Source organism: Siphateles boraxobius, unplaced genomic scaffold (assembly GCF_051911475.1).
Source record: "Siphateles boraxobius isolate OS27281-9 unplaced genomic scaffold, OSU_SipBor_1 120, whole genome shotgun sequence".
Classification (NCBI taxonomy): Eukaryota; Metazoa; Chordata; class Actinopteri; order Cypriniformes; family Leuciscidae; genus Siphateles; species Siphateles boraxobius.
Window position 1 is genome coordinate 1,851,825 of NW_027508723.1, and position 17,087 is coordinate 1,868,911.

Sequence of the window (17,087 nt, forward strand, 5' to 3'; positions counted from 1 at the left end):
GTTAGACTAACAGCTGGCTAATCGCCATTAGTACATTTTTGCGATATGTAATTACTTTGCAAAACATCTCTCATTTGAAGCATAAACATAATAAACAGGAAAAAAACTTACTGTGTAGGACTCGTCATTTGCCATTGGAAGCTTCTTGTAGCAGCCTATCTGGCAACCTCGAGTCAGGGAGGAGGGGGAGGGGATACACCGCTCTAAAGTAATTTTAAAGGGATTGCAGTACCAGTTGGCTACAATCTTACATACGGCTCCTTTAATAATCAAATCAACCATAACATAATGATTTAGGCTACAACTATGATTGCTGATTAAAATATTGATTTTGAAAATTAGCTTGTTCAAATTAATTAATAAATCTTTCTTTACAAATAAAGTTTTGTCCTGGTCATTTGATATGAAACAGCACAAATGCTCATTATTATAATGCTCATAGTTGTGGTCCTGGATGCTGATTGGACAATCCAGTGCTCTATTGTACAACCTCATAACCATTTGGAATTTGTTCCTTTTTTTCTAGTATTTTTGGACATACAGTATTTGGTCTCAGTATCAGATCTGATAACTTTATTTGAAGTTTAGTAAGTTTCAGCCATTAGTTGATTTAACGGGAACCCCCGCCCCAAACTCACGCCATTGGCTGAATCAATGATTTCATGTCTCAGTCAGACGTTCATAAAAAAATATGGGGGAAAAATATTTGACAAAATTCGGACATAGGAAGATTGCAGAATAAAATAAAAATAAACTAACCATCTGGAATCTGAATCAGAGAAAGAACCATAATTTGAATTTGACGTCTGAGAAGTACAAAATGACAACATGAGCTGTAGATAAATGATGCTGGGATGAAAGCATATTTCATTTAATGTATATAAAGGACAAAACACGAAGACAAATGGACAAAGCATTTGATGGCAACATGATGGCACCAAAGTCCAACCTTCTCTGCTTGGAATGGCAGTATTTGAATTTGAATCATGTCCACACAATTTGTCATGTTTCATTATGTTATCACAAATAAAACAATCTACTCCAAGCACAGTGCAATATGCTTACAACATCGTTAACAAATTTGTAATATTTAAATAAATCAAGATTTCAGAAGTATAAGATTATGGCTAAATGGAATTGAGCTGGTTTAGCTGTTTTTTTTTTTTTTTTTAGCAAACGTCTTGTTAATGATTCTCACTGCAAAGCAATTAAATCAACAGTTTCCAATAACTAAAAAATGTGTAAAAGTAAAGTATTTGGGGTAAAAAGCACAATGCTCAATGATGTATGTGAATACAGTAGCTGACTGACTTTCACAGATGTTGATGTGATATGATTACAATGGTCAATATCATTTATTACGTGTCCACCTTAGAGATAATCACCATCTTTATAGTGAACCCATCATATTTAAAAACATATTTGGGTTACGAATAGTCCATCCCTGAGAAGGGAACGAGAAGCTTTGTAAGTACATTTACATTTAGTCATTTAGCAGAAGCTTTTATCCAAAGCGACTTTGTGAAGTCATTGTGAAGTCATTGTGAAGAGGCAAACACAACACAAGAAGTGCTCAAAATACAAAGTTCAGGCATTGCTCAGAGTAGCATAAGCCAGACGAGGGAGGATTTAAAGGAAAAGGTGTCACAGTGTCTGGTTTGTGTTTCCCCGGGTGTCACTAGAGATCCTCGTTTTCACGGTGTCCTTCACATTGACTACAATTCCCAGCATTCTGTCTGTCACTTATCACTGTTCATTACACTCAGCTGTTCTCTGTAATCATTGTCCCAGCTGTTCATTGTTAGTCTTGTTAGATCTGTGTGTATATATTCCATGTCTGTGTCAGTATGTGTTACGGAGTCGTTGTTATGTCTGACACTTCTTGGTCTGTTCCTGATTGTTTCTTGTGTTTTGTTATTTTTGTATTTGGATTGTTTACACGGTATTTGACCTTTGCCTGGACTTGATTTACGCTTTACGGATTACCCATTAAAACATCCTTACTGCACTTGGATCTGCTGTCTATCTCCCGTGTGTGTCGTGACAGAACGACTCCGTCTTTATGAACAGATCCAGCAGTTCGGGTTTCTGTAATCCTTCTCCCGTAGGAAGGAAGGGGACCGCAGAAAGGAGGGTTGCAGGTTGGGGAGGAAGCGCCCCGACTAAATATTCACCAATGTTTTGCCTTATGGGCCCAGCTAACTGAGGAAGCAGCAGCAGCTAAAACTTCAGCGAAGTCTTCCAGCAGAAACGGTGAGTCGTTTCTGGGGACACGGCTGGCGAGGTTTTCCGGAACTCGGGGAGGTTGCAGGGGAGGAGGTGGTCGACAAGTTCCACGACACCGTCCTCCGCCTAACAATTTTTCTGGTCCGGAGCCGCCGGACTGGCCCAGCACGAGATCCTCGCCGCTGATTCCGCCCTGTACTAGATCTTCGCAGCTGGTTCCGCCCAGCACAAGATCGTCGTCGCTGGTTTCATCCGGTCTGGAGTCCTCACCACTGGTCTCGTCTGGTACTGAGGCTGCACCTCGCCATCAAGGAAGGAGGAGGAGGAGAAGGGCCTCTTATCTCCCCAACGCCCCGGTGGTCGTCTCTGCACAGCATGCGGTCATTTCAGAGGCCGTTCCTGTGCAGCTTGCGATCGTTTTGGAGGCCGTCCTTGTGCAGCATGCGGTCATTTCAGAGGCCGTCCCTGTACAGCATGCGGCCGTTTCGGAGGTCATCCCTGTGCAGTGCGCGGGCGTTTTGGAGGCCGTCCCTGTGCAACACGCAGTCATTTCGGAGGCCGTCCCTGTACAGCATGTGGTGGTGTCAGAGGCCGTCCTAGTGCAGTCCGCTGTTATCCCAGAGACCGTTCACGTTCCGTCTGCCCAGTCAGAGACTCTTCACCTCCCGTCTGCCCAGTCAGAGACTGTTCACGTTCCGTCTGCCCAGTCAGAGACTGTTCACGTTCCGTCTGTCCAGTCAGAGACTGTTCACGTTCTGTCTGCCTTCCTGGACCTGGACTATCTGGAGCGTCTGGCTCGGATCCTGCTGCTGTCTGCTGTTCAAGGGCCGGAGCCCGTGGTTGCTGTTCCAGAGCCGGAGCCAGTGTCTGCTGTTCCTGAGCCGGAGCCAATGTTTGTTTCTGTGTTTGTGTCTGTTCTTGTGGCTGTTTCAGTTTTGGTGTCTGTTCCTGAGCCGGTGTCTGTTCCTGAGCCGGTGTCTGTTCCTGAGCCAGTGCCGGTGTCTACTGTTCCAGAGCCGGAGCCGGTGTCTACTGTTCCAGAGCCGGAGCCGGTGTCTACTGTTCCAGAGCCGGTGTCTACTGTTCCAGAGCCGGAGCCGGTGTCGCCTGAGTGGTCGTCACCGCCCTGGCCGCCCTAGCCGCCCGAGGGGTCTTCACCGCCCTGGCCGCCCGAGGGGTCTTCACCTTCGCCCTGGCCGCCCGAGGGGTCTTCACCTTCGCCCTGGCCGCCCGAGGGGTCGTCTGCTTCGCCCTGGCCGCCCGATAGACTCTCTGTTTTGCCCTGGTCCCCGGTTAAACCATCACCCCCTGTTTCGGTTCCCTTCCATGGACCTGGCCCACCATCCCCTCCCCCTGATCCTCCACCACTCCACCTCCCTCCTGAACCCTTGTGTTTTGTTGTCGTGGAGCGTCTGGTAGCCGCTCCGTAGAGGGGGGGGTTATGTCACAGTGTCTGGTTTGTGTTTCCCCGGGTGTCACAAGTGTCCTTCACATTGACTACAATTCCCAGCATTCTGTCTGTCACTTATCACTGTTCATTACACTCAGCTGTTCTCTGTAATCATTGTCCCAGCTGTTCATTGTTAGTCTTGTTAGATCTGTGTGTATATATTCCATGTCTGTGTCAGTATGTGTTACGGAGTCGTTGTTATGTCTGACACTTCTTGGTCTGTTCCTGATTGTTCCTTGTGTTTTGTTATTTTTGTATTTGGATTGTTTACACGGTATTTGACCTTTGCCTGGACTGGATTTACGCTTTATGGATTACCCATTAAAACATCCTTACTGCACTTGGATCTGCTGTCTATCTCCCGTGTGTGTCGTGACAAAAGGAAAGATTTTTTTTCTTTTTAAGTAGCTGATGCTATGGGGACTTTACGTTTCTTCCTGTTAATCTCAACATTTACCAATACATTACTAAAACCAAAAGTTGCATCTGTTAATATTATTTAATGCACCTGAACTAAACAGTTTTATTAACTAATGTTAACAAAGTGTCAAGATACAGAGGGAAGCAGATAGTGGGACAGCAATGGAGACTGGTGAGTACAATGCAGAGAATCAGAGTTGAATGATGAACTTAGCTGAGTGTTAACAAAGTCCTTTTAGGCAAGTCATGCCACTCGGCCGCCATCTTGGCAACGCCTCCGGGCAGCTATTTTAGACTAACAAGACCAGGCTCCTATCTAAGGGTGCTTTTACACCTGTAGTTCGGATCATTTGATCTGGACTAATGGTGAAAAATTAAACTTTGTATAATTTTCAGGCGTTTCGGTTCCTTTTCACACCACACTGATTGCTCTGGTTCGAATCAATTGATGAAACGAACCAAAATGCAGTCACGTGACAACATCCACATCACTCGTTGGTCAGATGTGTCTTGAACATATTTCCACAACTGCACTTAGATTGGCCAGAATTAACGTGCGGGAAAATTCCGACAGAACTCCCGGAAGTAAACAAAGAGGAAAATCCGGCAGACATGCGGAGAATTCGCTCACAATGCATGTTCAGAATCAGCACAAGCTTTATCCTTTCGCAAATCCCCATAAGACTCCGGGGGTCTATGATTTGTCACACCTTTAGTACAATGGGGGAAGTTTTAACTATCTGATTGGTCAGTTTGAATGTCTCACATTTGGGTTTTAGTCACATGGTCAGGCCCTGGGGGAAAAAAGAACGGTCAGGGAAAGGATAAAAGAACATTGTAACTGTTGCTCTGTCTCTTTTTATGCTCTGCTCTTTTTTATGCTCTGGGTCTCTTCCTCTCTCTCTCTCTTTATCTATCTCTCAGGTAACATTTTACATATATGCTGGGTACAATTATTGATATATGTATTATCATCTCATACATCTATTTTGTAACTATTTTAAGTTTAACCATAACCATATTTTGTCATTAAACCTTTTCAATTACAAATAATGTGCTATCTAGTTTTGATTTGGTATTGACTTTGAAGTGCTACCTATTGCAATACAATATTGTCACTCTCTATAGCAACGCTCTCCCACATATTAAGCTATTGTAACTGCGCTTATTTCCATTGTTGGTATAAGTAGCAGTGGGTGGTAATAGACAAGAAATGTACAGTTTTCTACCATCTTTCTGATAACGTTTCTTTAGTCATTCGGCAGTCTTACAGTCTGAACCCCTGCAGGAAATCCACCCACACTATAGCAAGACCAAGGTAATCAAGAGATAAATTGACTAAGGTCGGAGACATTAAAGTTCAGTCAATGCCAAGAAGGGGTGTAAAGGGAGACCCATCTGAGGATGGCATTTCCCCTACTTCTTCATCTTCCTCAACTCTCCGCCAAAAAAGAAAGGGTCACAATAAGAGAGCCACAGCTCGACAAGTTACAGCCAGTGTTAAGGAACTGTCTGGGTTCATAAAGGACATAGTTATCCAAGACCCCCCTCTTAAGCGAAGGGCTGTGCAGCCCAAGGGCTATTAATATAATGAGGCATGTGAAGCCACAGGGTATGTGAAATCATACGCCCGCATATATGAAACCAGATACTACAGATCTTGCAAACTGCTATTTATATATTAAATTAGGTGTAGGAAGCCACCAGCTTGTGCTGTCTTATTAAACCATGTTGCTGACCAATCCTTATGGAGTGCTTGCTAAACCCTAATGTGTCTTATTAAACCATAGGCCTATTGTTTACTCATGTTTATGAAACATGCAAAGGCAGGGCCTGAGAAAAGACTATAAAGGAGGAGACCTGGAAAGACTCTTTGCACTTCCTTGCAATCAACAAGTCAATACTCCAGCAGTTATTGGCCGCAAGAAGCATTAAAGCCTAGCTAGCTATCTGTTAGTTAGTACTCATATATAACCTGTAACAAGTATTTCTTTCATTTGATTCTTTTAATAAATTTTGTTAAAACATTTATTATAATCATCTGACTGAATCTTGGGTCATTGAGTACGAGTCACATTCTTGCACCTGGATCAGGAGGATCCTTTCTGGAGAAAACGACATCAAAGGGTGAGCATTCTTTTGAGATAAGAATAATCACTGTAAGATTTGATTTATCAAATAGCCTAGCCAAAGAGGCAGGATATGACAGGATGTTATAGTGCAAACACGGTTGAAGAGTACCACGAAAGGTAGACTTATAATACAAAGGGGAGATCTATTATTAATTTTACGAATTTGTATGGACTGATCACCTAACTCTTGAGGACACGACTAAAGGATAGGCTCTTTAGTTACCGCGAGGTTATCTAAATATTCTAGATGTTATTCTAAATATTCTCTGTGCCCAGACATGAACCCGACACAGAGAGAAGGGTCCAGTCCAAGTGGTTCTAGGATTTCAAGGATCCTCTGTGATATTCCTTGAGCAGACAGGTCAGCTGTTTTGACAAAGCCCAGCGCTCGTTCTTTGATTGTCCCACTATGGATAAATCGAACACAGACAGCAACTAGCTAGCGTTTCGAAACATCTTTAAACTCATCTGCAAGTATGGCAAAATATGTGGGCCTAGGCTGTTCTTGCATCTCAGTTTTTATCTTCCTGAGTAGAAGTGAAGCGGCAGCCTCAAGCAGCTCGTCCTGAATGTGGTGGGACATGAGCATGGTTCGAATTATGTGGGAGCCAGTGGGAGCTAAGCTCCCATTGAGAGAGGATGAGCTCCCATGAAAGCAGTAAATACACCGGTGGGGGTCTCTAAAAATCATCAGCACCATTATTTTAAATTACAAATAAAGCACTTTTTACTTCAATATATCGAGGCATATTTATGTTAACCCTTTCACATGTAAGCTTAAAATATTCTAACTCACCCCCCAGCGTGAGTTTTTCAAGGCGACCGTTATTTAGAACCTGTGACTTTAATGTTTCCATGGTGACGCGTCATTGCTTGTCACTTGACACAACAACACAGCGCTGAATGAATGATGATCTCCTTTTATGTAATTTTTTTATTAAAAATATTCACAAATGTATTAGCTATAGCATGAAACACTGATATTCAGATTGTCAAATATGTGCAAGTGGATGTGTTTTGTTGTTTAAACACCTTTATAAGGATTGCGTTAGTTGAGAGCTGTATGCACGATGGGCGGCGCCATGTTTCACGAAATACATACAGTCGGCCACTAGTCATAGTTGGGGGCGTGGTCGGCGTGGGGGAAAACACCGCGAACGTCCTGTGTATTTGAATGACAAAAATGCACATGTACATTGCAAAATTAACTGCAATATGTTATGATTGCCCTTATTTAATTAAAAACTGTGTCAATGACCCAACCGGAGGAGTCGTTTCCAGACATATTTTGTTATCTGGTTGAATCTCCAGGTAAGACATTGCGGTAGCTATAGCGGTAACATTAGCCTATAACTGAATCAACGTTCGTATATGTTGCTTTCTATAACTCCATAAAACCTTGTTACTTACCAATTGACCCATGGCTAAGCCACGCCCCCAAACGCGATGAGCCAATCACAGTGCGCATAGCTCCCAATACACTCGGACATTCTCTGCTTCCATGTCCATTGAAATACATTGCAGTTAGTCAGTTTTAATTTTTTTTGTCATTTTAAATTTAAAATGGTCAAACGGTGTGCATGGAGTACATGCAACTCCGACACTAGGTATCCCGAGAGGCTGGGCGACGGTGTGTATTTTTTACCCTTTCCCAAGCCACATCTCAACTGAGATAAGTGTCTGCTCTGGATTAAGTTATGCGGTAGACCACAACACCAACTAAACGTGGATAAATTAAACAAGGATGTCTACATCTGTTCTAAGGTAACGTTAAGTCAACAACGTATTTGAACGTTATTTTTTACATCTCTAACGTAACGTTATGGCTAACGTTAGCCTAACATTAGAAAACGTTAACATTAGTTTCTAGCTGCGTTGTACATCATGTCACTTAGCTTCATTAACGTATCTGTAAATAACCGAGATAACAAATTTCCGCAATGTTGTGCTGAATGATTCATGTAAATACTGTAGCACCAAACTAACAGAGAGGTACTCTTGGTAAAGATGGTAAAAAGGCTTGTCCTGGAAACGTATGCAACTTAGACCTGTCCATATTTAATTTGATCATGAACCATTAATTACATATTAAAGCACAACATTTTAGACAACTTTCTACCAAAACAACTGGGGAACTTTGTGGGGGTTTTTTTTTAGCAAAAGATGTAGCCTTTTCACTCCTCTTCAACATAACTAAATATAGCGCCTGTCACCAAATGTTGACTGTTTGTCCGAGTGAGTGGAGGGGGCGTGGCTTAGCCTTAGGTCAATTGTATGTATGCTTCACTCCAAATTATTAATCCTTTTTCAAAATGGTGATCAGTAGTACGAAGTTGCTGAGGGACTGTGCTGACAGTTATCCCTAACTCACAGACTGTAGTCTGTATTGAGTGTAGACCTCAAACTACTCCATAGGTTCACGGCTCGCGTCATTACGTAGTGATTGGCCTATCAAGCGAGCCTTCAGCTGTTAATGCTAATGTGAATGACACATCCCTTATGAAAAACAACTATAGGAATCTTGTAGTATTTTAGGACAAAATATTATAGTAATCCTATAGGAATAGAAGTACTATAGACGTATTACATAACATCACAGAAGTATTATATAAAATCAAATCAAATCAAATCCTTTTATTGTCACACAACCATATACACAAGTGCAACAGTGGGTGAAATTCTTAGGTGCAGTTCCGAGCAACATAGCAGTATGACACGATGTGACGAAAACAATTACAGCAAACATCAGATTTACATAGATTACACATCTAATGTGCGCACAATTACTCACAGTACCATATACACTAACAGAACAATAAATGATATACAATGTACAATATACAACAATTTACAATATACAACAATATACAATATACAACAATTTACAATATACAACAATATACAAAAATACAAAAAGAGGTAATTATACATAGAATAGATAAACGTAAGGTGCAAATATATATATATATATATATATATATATATATATATATAGATATATTATGTAAATGCAGTAGGTTATGTTGTGCTGTGTTGACAGTTAGAATGATTATGGTTATTGATCATGAGGGATCAAGAGTTTAGAAATCTAATTGCTTGTGGGAAGAAGCTGTCATGGAGTCGGCTGGTGTGTGTCCTGATGCTGCGGTACCGCCGGCCTGATGGTAGCAGTGAGAGCAGCCCATGGCTCGGGTGGCTAGAGTCTCTGATGATCCTCCGAGCTTTCTTCACACACCGCCTGGCATAAATATCCTGGAGGGAGGGAAGCTCACCTCCGATGATACGGCTGGCAGTGCGCACCACCCTTCGCAAGGCTTTGCGGTTACGGCTGGTAGTATTGCCATACCAGGCAGTGATGCAGCCAGTCAGGATGCTCTCGACGGTGCTGGTGTAGAACTGTGTGAGGATGTGGCGGTTCATTCCAAACTTCCTCAGCCGTCTCAGGAAGAAGAGGCGCTGATGAGCCTTCTTCACGACGGCCTCAGTGTGGACGGACCATGTGAGTTCCTCTGTGATGTGGACACCGAGGAACTTGAAGCTGCTGACTCTCTCCACCGGTGCTCCATTGATGGTGATGGGGCTGTGTTCTCTGTCATTCTTCCTGAAGTCGACCACTAGCTCCTTGGTTTTGCTGATGTTGAGGGAGAGGTTGTTCTTCTGACACCAGTGCGTCAGAGTGAGCACCTCCTCTCTGTAGGCCGTTTCATCGTTGTCGGTGATCAGACCTACGACCGTAGTATCATCAGCAAACTTGATGATGGAATTAGAGCTGTGAGTTGCCACGCAGTCATATGTGTACAAGGAGTACAAGAGTGGGCTGAGAACACAGCCCTGTGGGGCTCCAGTGTTAAGGGTCAGTGATGAGGAGATGTTGCTGCCTATTCTATTATACACTACTCAGGGCCGGCTCTGTAAATCTGGGGGCCCTAAGCAGGATAATTTTGGGGCCTTGCCTTGCAGTGAATAATGGAGTATTGCCACCACAAACCAGCAACTGTATACAATCTAACCCCAATCTAACAAATCTTCTATAAAGCTGTTGCATATACTACAGGTGTTGCTGGAGTCTCGATCTTTGAACTTCTTTTCCCTTTTCCACACTTTAAAAAGAGGGAGAAGTTGGACCAGTAATTTCCTAGCTTCCTTCTAAAGTGATTTAAACATATTCTTCTATTGATGTATCAAAGAGATTAAAAATTCTACAAAAGATTCTAGTTTGAGTTGGTATTTATTTTTTATATATTCCAAATACAAAAACACTATTTCAGCGAACAATCATTAGCCAAATGTGCATATAAAATATATACATAAATCTAATAAAAACTCTAGGTAACAATTTTTACATTTTACAGTAAAAAAATAACATTTTACAGTGTCATTGTTACACGTTACATGTAGTTACTATAGTAATAACAGTAAATTATGCAGTACACATTCAAACTCCAAAACAGTAAACAACAAAACTATTAACAGCATTTAAAATGCAATGAATGATACATAAATTAATCAAATAAATAAGCAAATAATATAAATAAGAAAAAAAGGAAGAAAATAAGTCTAAACCCCCCCAAAAAACGCAAACTTTCACTTCACCCCATCTCCTTTTTCTTCCCTGTTCCTTCTAATGACTTCTTCTCTCAGAATGTGTGTCTTCTTGCTTTTTGAGATGCAAAGTCCTCTATAATGTCATCATAGGACATCTTGCTTCCAACTTGGTGGTTGACACAAATGATTGACAGACCACTGAGGCGCTCTTGTGCCATGGAGGACCTTAGGTAAGTTTTTATAAGCTTCAGGTTTGAGAAACTCCTTTCTGCAGGGGCTACTGTCACTGGTAGTGTGCAGGCTATTCTCAGTGCAACCCAAAGGTTTGGATAAAGCCCAGTCAGCCCTTTTGGTGGAGAAAATTAAGAAGTTCAAATGCTGTCATTGCCTTTGTTAATTTTGGAACTGGAAGACTTTGGATTTCTGCGGTCAGTTCTTGCCAGTCAAGGTCAGTCTCCTCCCCGTCAGTCAGTGTGTTGCCAAGTAGCTCACAGTGCTCTCTGAGTGCCTCGTCATCCATGTCAGTGAAACTGACCAAAACACTGAATTTATCTCTTACATTCATTAGTGACTTGAAGCGATCTTCTAGTGACTGGATGGCAGTGTCAACAACAACATCAAAGAATGTTACCTCCATTCTTTTTACTGCATCATTCACAGTCTTATCTGCTGCCTCGTAGCTAAACTGCCTTTTTGAGCTTCGAATCCTCTTCTGTGCCAGCACTGCCTCAACATTCATGTTCTCACATGATTCTCTCGCCTTTGACAGGGCATCAGAGAAACCGGTGTCCCTGTAGTTCAACAGAGATTGTTTTGTTTTGTCAATAAGATTGACAGCAACATCAAGCTGCATGTTGGCAGATTGCAGGAGTTTACTGGTAATGTTGATTTTGGATAGGATATCAAACCAGACCACTGTACAGATTTGAAATCTGAATGATCCTATTTCTTCTGCCAATGACTGGGCCTCAATTCTTGCAGCAGCATCATTTGTTTGGTCTCTGACTTCAGTCAAGGCCTCTCTGACTTTGTCAGTTTGGTACCGTAAAGGCTCAATGCTGTTGGCTATACTCTCCCATCTTGACTCACTCCATGACTTCATGCTTCATGCTTGACTTCATGATCTGGACATGCTTCTTAAGAATGGCCCACCTCTGAGGAGCAGCAGAGAACAAGTTGTAAAGCATCTGGACTATGCCAAAGAAGCTGATGGCATATACCGAATCTGCAACCATTAGATTAAGGGTGTGTGTTCCACATGGAACATTAAGAGCACAAGCATTTCTTTCAAGCAGCCTGGCCTGCACTCCTTTATTTTTCCCCTTCATGTTGGAGCCATTATCATATGACTTATTACCTATTGCGTTGGAAGTGCACGTCAAATGGAGGATAGTGTCGGGAAAAATTGGCCTGGTCAAGTTCGGGCTCGGGCAGAGAATCTAAGCTCTAGAGGGAATGCAGCTCGGGACTACTTTGAAAAGATTTTGAAAAGATTAGCAGTCTTTTAAATAATGCATGAATGGGGGATTTGCATGAAATGACTAAATTTTTTAAAGTTCAAAGTTGTGATTTTGGTCTGTTTTCAGATTTTGGGAGAGAGTGCTGCCAGGTGCAACAAAACGGGGCGGGTGCAACTGCCGCTTCAGATCCTGAAGATGATGGAGATGGAGACATCTTTACAATGGACCCTGAGCCAGTAGTGGTCCATTGTGGATCACAGCGCAACATAAGATGTTTACATCGTTCATTAGGTAGTTAGCTTATATCTAGCATTCACCATAATTGCCATATACAATCAAAAATAAGGATTACATGTAAAATAAATGTCATGATCTCCATGGTTACTATTTTGTAATTTACACTTTTCAGACAGTAAACATTAAAAATTATGAACTTCATAATGCTAGAAAAAGATATTTTGTACTGTGTTGCATTAGATAGTGCATGTGTTGTTACCAATGAATTTACAGTGGTGAACAATTATTAAGATGAATCTCTTTCATCTAAGCTGTTCAGGTAAAGCCTCGGATGGTGGATGTGGGCATCGCAGATCAACTCCACTGGCCAGTCCTGAACAAAGTAATGATGAATGGTCATTTTCTGATATCATCAACCATTCTGGTGATATGTCATGGAGTCCAGGGGAGGAGATGTTGAGCGAGTCCTCTGAGGAGGAACCAGAAGAGCTGGAATCTCTCAGTGACCCAAAGTAACAACCTTTTTATTAATGGAAACTGTTTCTGATTGTGTATCCAAAAATGTCATAGTCAGAATTAATGTGTTTTTTCCTTTTCTTGTTTTCAGTGCTGTTGACAAGTTCATTGTTTGCCAGAGGCAGTTGCTGTCCTTGTTCACGGTTTGCCCTGCATGCTGTGGGGAAACCCAGGGACACATAATGCACCTGGAAGAAACCTTCATAAAAGTCAAGCAGGTAATGTCTTAATTGTCAACTGTCTGAGGAGCTGAATTATAGTCTGTGAATGTACAGTATGTATATTAATTATTTGTGTCTTAACTATACAGGTGTTTCACTGCCTCATCTTAAAGCTGCTTGAGTCTTGAATCTTCTCTCATCTTTCAGGCCTGCGGAACTTGTGGTTATGAGCGTTACTGGCAAAACCAAGAGAAGGTGCATCGAAACATGCCTGCCTGCAACCTTTTACTCAGCGGTGCCATCCACTTCTCAGGTTGCATGGCTACTCAGACCATCAGGATGCTGAAGCTGTTTGGACTGCAGTGCATAAGTCCCGGCACTTTTTTCCGCCATCAGCACTATTAAACTATCCCTACCATCGTGCAGGCCTGGAGGAATGAGCAGAAGGGGATCATCAGGGAGTTGAAGGAGACTGGGGGTGGATTGATCCTGTCTGGTGACTGCAGGTAGAATGGTCCAGCTCACGTCACTGATGTAGAACAGGTCAGTGTGTTTTTGCATTAACCTCTAAATGTAACTGTTTTTGACGTTCTTAGATCAGATTCTCCTGGACACTGTGCCAAATATGGTAGCTACTCCTTGATTGAGGATCGAATTAACAAAGTTTTGGATGTTCAACTTGTCCAAGTAAGTTGATGTCACACAGAAATCTTGTGTCTGATTTAGTTACTGATATTATTGTTACTGTTCAGTAATAATCAGTTGGTTTTACAGAGCTCAGAAGTCCCAAGCAGCTCTTGGTGTGAGCTAGAGGGTCTAAAGCAGAGTAAGCAGTTCCTGATGGACCAAGACATGCAAGTGTCTGCTCTGTTAACAGACAGAAATCGGCAGGAAATGATGCTAGGGGAGATCTAAAGCTGAACAGTATTGCCATGCACAGTATCACTCAAAATAAATTCTAAATTCTATAAAATCAATTTGTGTGTTCTTTGTTTTAGGTGGCCAAGTGGGTACGTGAGAAAATGTGTTCAGAAGGAACAAGGCATTTCTTTGACGTCTGGCATATTGGGAAAAGTATGTATTGTGATGTTGGTAGTTCTATATAACAGACTTGTTTTTTGTAGTTAAGTTCACTTTCCTAATAATTAGTTTGCTCTGCTTTGTTTGTCTGCTCTGGAACAGGTGTACAGAAAGCACTGGATGCTGCTGCAAAAGAGAGGGACTGTGAGGATCTGAAGCTGTGGAGGCCAGCCATTATCAACCATCTCTACTGGACCGCAGCTTCCACCCCTACAGGAGATCCAGATGAGATGCAGGCAAAATGGCAGAGTATGATAAATCATGTACAGGACATACATGAACACAGCACTCCTGCATTTACCAGCTACGCACATCCACCGTTGGAAGGAGAGGCAAGAAACAAGGAGTGGCTGGAACCAGGTACAACATAGTAGCCTATGTTAAAAGATGTCAAATGTTTTGTGGCTAAACTTTTTCCAGTGCTTGTTAAGTTTAGTTTGGTTTTATCAATACGTAACCCCATGTGTACTAATAATTACCTATGTTATGAAATGCGACAGACTATATGAGAGAATATGTTTATTCAGGATCACCAGCAGCCACTAAACTGGAGAGTGTAGCTGCCAGGAAAGCACTGGTTAACGACAATTATTCGACAATTGTCGCCACAGCATCAGACATTCTCCCTTGAGGCCTACCATTCCCTCATTCTGCACTTTGCTCCCAAACACACTGGCTTTTCTTTTCTTGGGATGTACAGCAGGTAGTGTTATCACTTAAAAGTATCGATACTAATAAAATTAGGATTTTTTTTTAAATTTCAGGATATTGCAATACTTTTGTAGCAGGTAAATGATGACAGAATGAATGTGGCTAAAAACTAATGCAGTCTTGTATAGCAGACCAAAATGTTATTGATTGATAACAGCATTACATATTGTTTGCAAAAAAATAATTGCAAAGTTGAGTCATTGTCTTATACCCATTTGAACTGAAAACATTAATGTCATGTATTTCTGTTGCATTTCACTGCATTCGGTTAGCTTTGGAGACCTATTGTTAAATCTACTTATCTCCTACAGACTTCTCTTGGCGGCCCTACATTTCAATAGTAATGGCAACAGAGATGTAGCTCGAACCAGTGAGGGTGTGGCACGCCAAGTCACCACAGGCCCTACAAGAAAGCAGTGCTGTCTTGTCCTCTGCTGCCCCGCCCCCCCCTCACCACTTCCCTCCAGAAGGTTGCCAAGGATGAGGCAGTCAGCCTCCATCTCGCACGACACTCGCGTTTTAACGTGTAATAAAAGATCAATTTTACCAGTAAAGTTTGTTTCACTATGAATTTATTAATCGTCTTCCAAGCGGGGCCACTGGAAACCTTTGTATGTTTGTCCCTCGTCTGCAAACTGCCTCCTTATTGCTGGCACAACACATGAAGGTATGGCTTTCCTAATGTCCCTGCCTAGTATTCCGTACGCCCAGCGGACAACCTGCCTGTATGCTGTGTATCGGAACTGCCTGTGGTGGAGATTGGGACCTAATTACATTTTGATCATACCATGTTTTCGTAGTAAACAATTCCAATGGTAGATATTGCATGTCCTGTTGGCTGATATTCTACTGTACTACACAACACCAAAGTTGTTTTTATAGTAAGCATATGGAAACCATTGAGTTTAAAAACCTGCGCAACAGGATTTACTATTTTGGTGTAGAAAAGCTGGTTCTTTAAATTGCAGTGTGAAATAATTTTTGCTCAAAACATACTCTGGTCTGCTGGCTTGGAGAGGGCCATGCTCCTGTCTGAAGTTCATGTATGCTATCTGCAGCACAAAAGGATTCATACAGGATGCTTCAAACCCTGGATGGAGTGTGAGGCAGGTAATGTCTTCTGGGGGATCTAGGTTTTGGACAAGGGACCAATAGGCGTCGGCCTCCCTACAGCACACACTCTCCACTGCTGATGGCATAGCCTCACATCTACCACACAAGCACCTGTTAAACAAAATGTGCTAAGATAAACTCACGCATTTATCTGCATGCCTTACACCCAGTATCCCTCCACATGACAATAAAAGATCCTTGTAACAATGACTATATTTACATGAACAGCATATTCCCGTCCTAACCGGAACACTAACTGCTTTCACACACGTACTCCGCAGTACATGCAAGCTCATTTACATAATGTCCGTCTGGGATCTAAATTAAACATTTTAAGACACGTGTTGCTGGCATAGATAGTGACAATCTGCATGGATGCTTGAAAAACAACAAAGTCGACAGCAATATTGCTAAATATGATTTATTAACAGACAACGTTAGCCACAACTAGCTATAGCCTGTGGTCACTCACCAAGACACCTGCCCAATTCTCCACCGATTCTCCTCACACCACAACTCTATCTCTCTCCTCTGTCCATTTACCCTTCCCCTTAACTCTGCCTGACCCCTCTCTCGCCTAGGCGGCTCATAATTATACGGCAATGGTCCATCGTAAGAGTTGACATTAACCCCTACTACAACCTCTTCACTGTCTTACTCCATTACGAAGAGATGAGATTTACCGGCCGTTGCGTCACGTTCGATCAGGGCGTTTTTGACAGCGGAAGTAATTTTACTCACAATTTCTTTAAAAAAACTTTTATTAATGCACATTTATTATTAATTTCTTCACGCAAATCGAGTTCCTTCACTATTTACCTACACGTTCATTCATATGGATCTTCAACTTGAAAGATGGGCTTTAACCCTTTTAGAAGAAGAACTGGTAAACATTTGTTTCATGGCTAAAATAAAAATGAATTGTGTAAAGTTTAGAACCAGCAACCATGCCACCATAGGCGTCACTATGTGCGTCACTATGTGCGTGTGTGTGTTCATCTGAGCCTCATTGGTCTGTCACTGCTCGTCAATGTCA

General features: G+C 42.1%; 1 protein-coding gene across 2 annotated transcripts; it reads left to right on the top strand.

Moving 5' to 3' along the window:
- Positions 1-5,844: 5,844 nt before the first annotated feature.
- Positions 5,845-14,587, top strand: LOC143732288 (uncharacterized). Of its 2 annotated transcripts, XM_077223219.1 has the most exons (9): positions 5,845-6,223; positions 12,360-12,524; positions 12,782-12,982; positions 13,078-13,204; positions 13,355-13,653; positions 13,744-13,834; positions 13,922-13,973; positions 14,146-14,221; positions 14,330-14,587. In XM_077223219.1, exons 2-5 carry the CDS (start codon positions 12,505-12,507, stop codon positions 13,550-13,552), a joined length of 546 nt encoding a protein of 181 aa, XP_077079334.1. In that variant the 5' UTR covers positions 5,845-6,223; positions 12,360-12,504; the 3' UTR covers positions 13,553-13,653; positions 13,744-13,834; positions 13,922-13,973; positions 14,146-14,221; positions 14,330-14,587. The 2 variants fall into 2 exon arrangements, 1 of the variants encoding a protein (XP_077079334.1); XR_013201088.1 differs by lacking the exons at positions 5,845-6,223; positions 12,360-12,524; positions 13,744-13,834; ... (1 more) ...; positions 14,146-14,221; positions 14,330-14,587 and having other exon boundaries at positions 12,927-13,260; positions 13,355-13,415.
- The last annotated feature ends 2,500 nt before the right edge of the window (positions 14,588-17,087 follow it).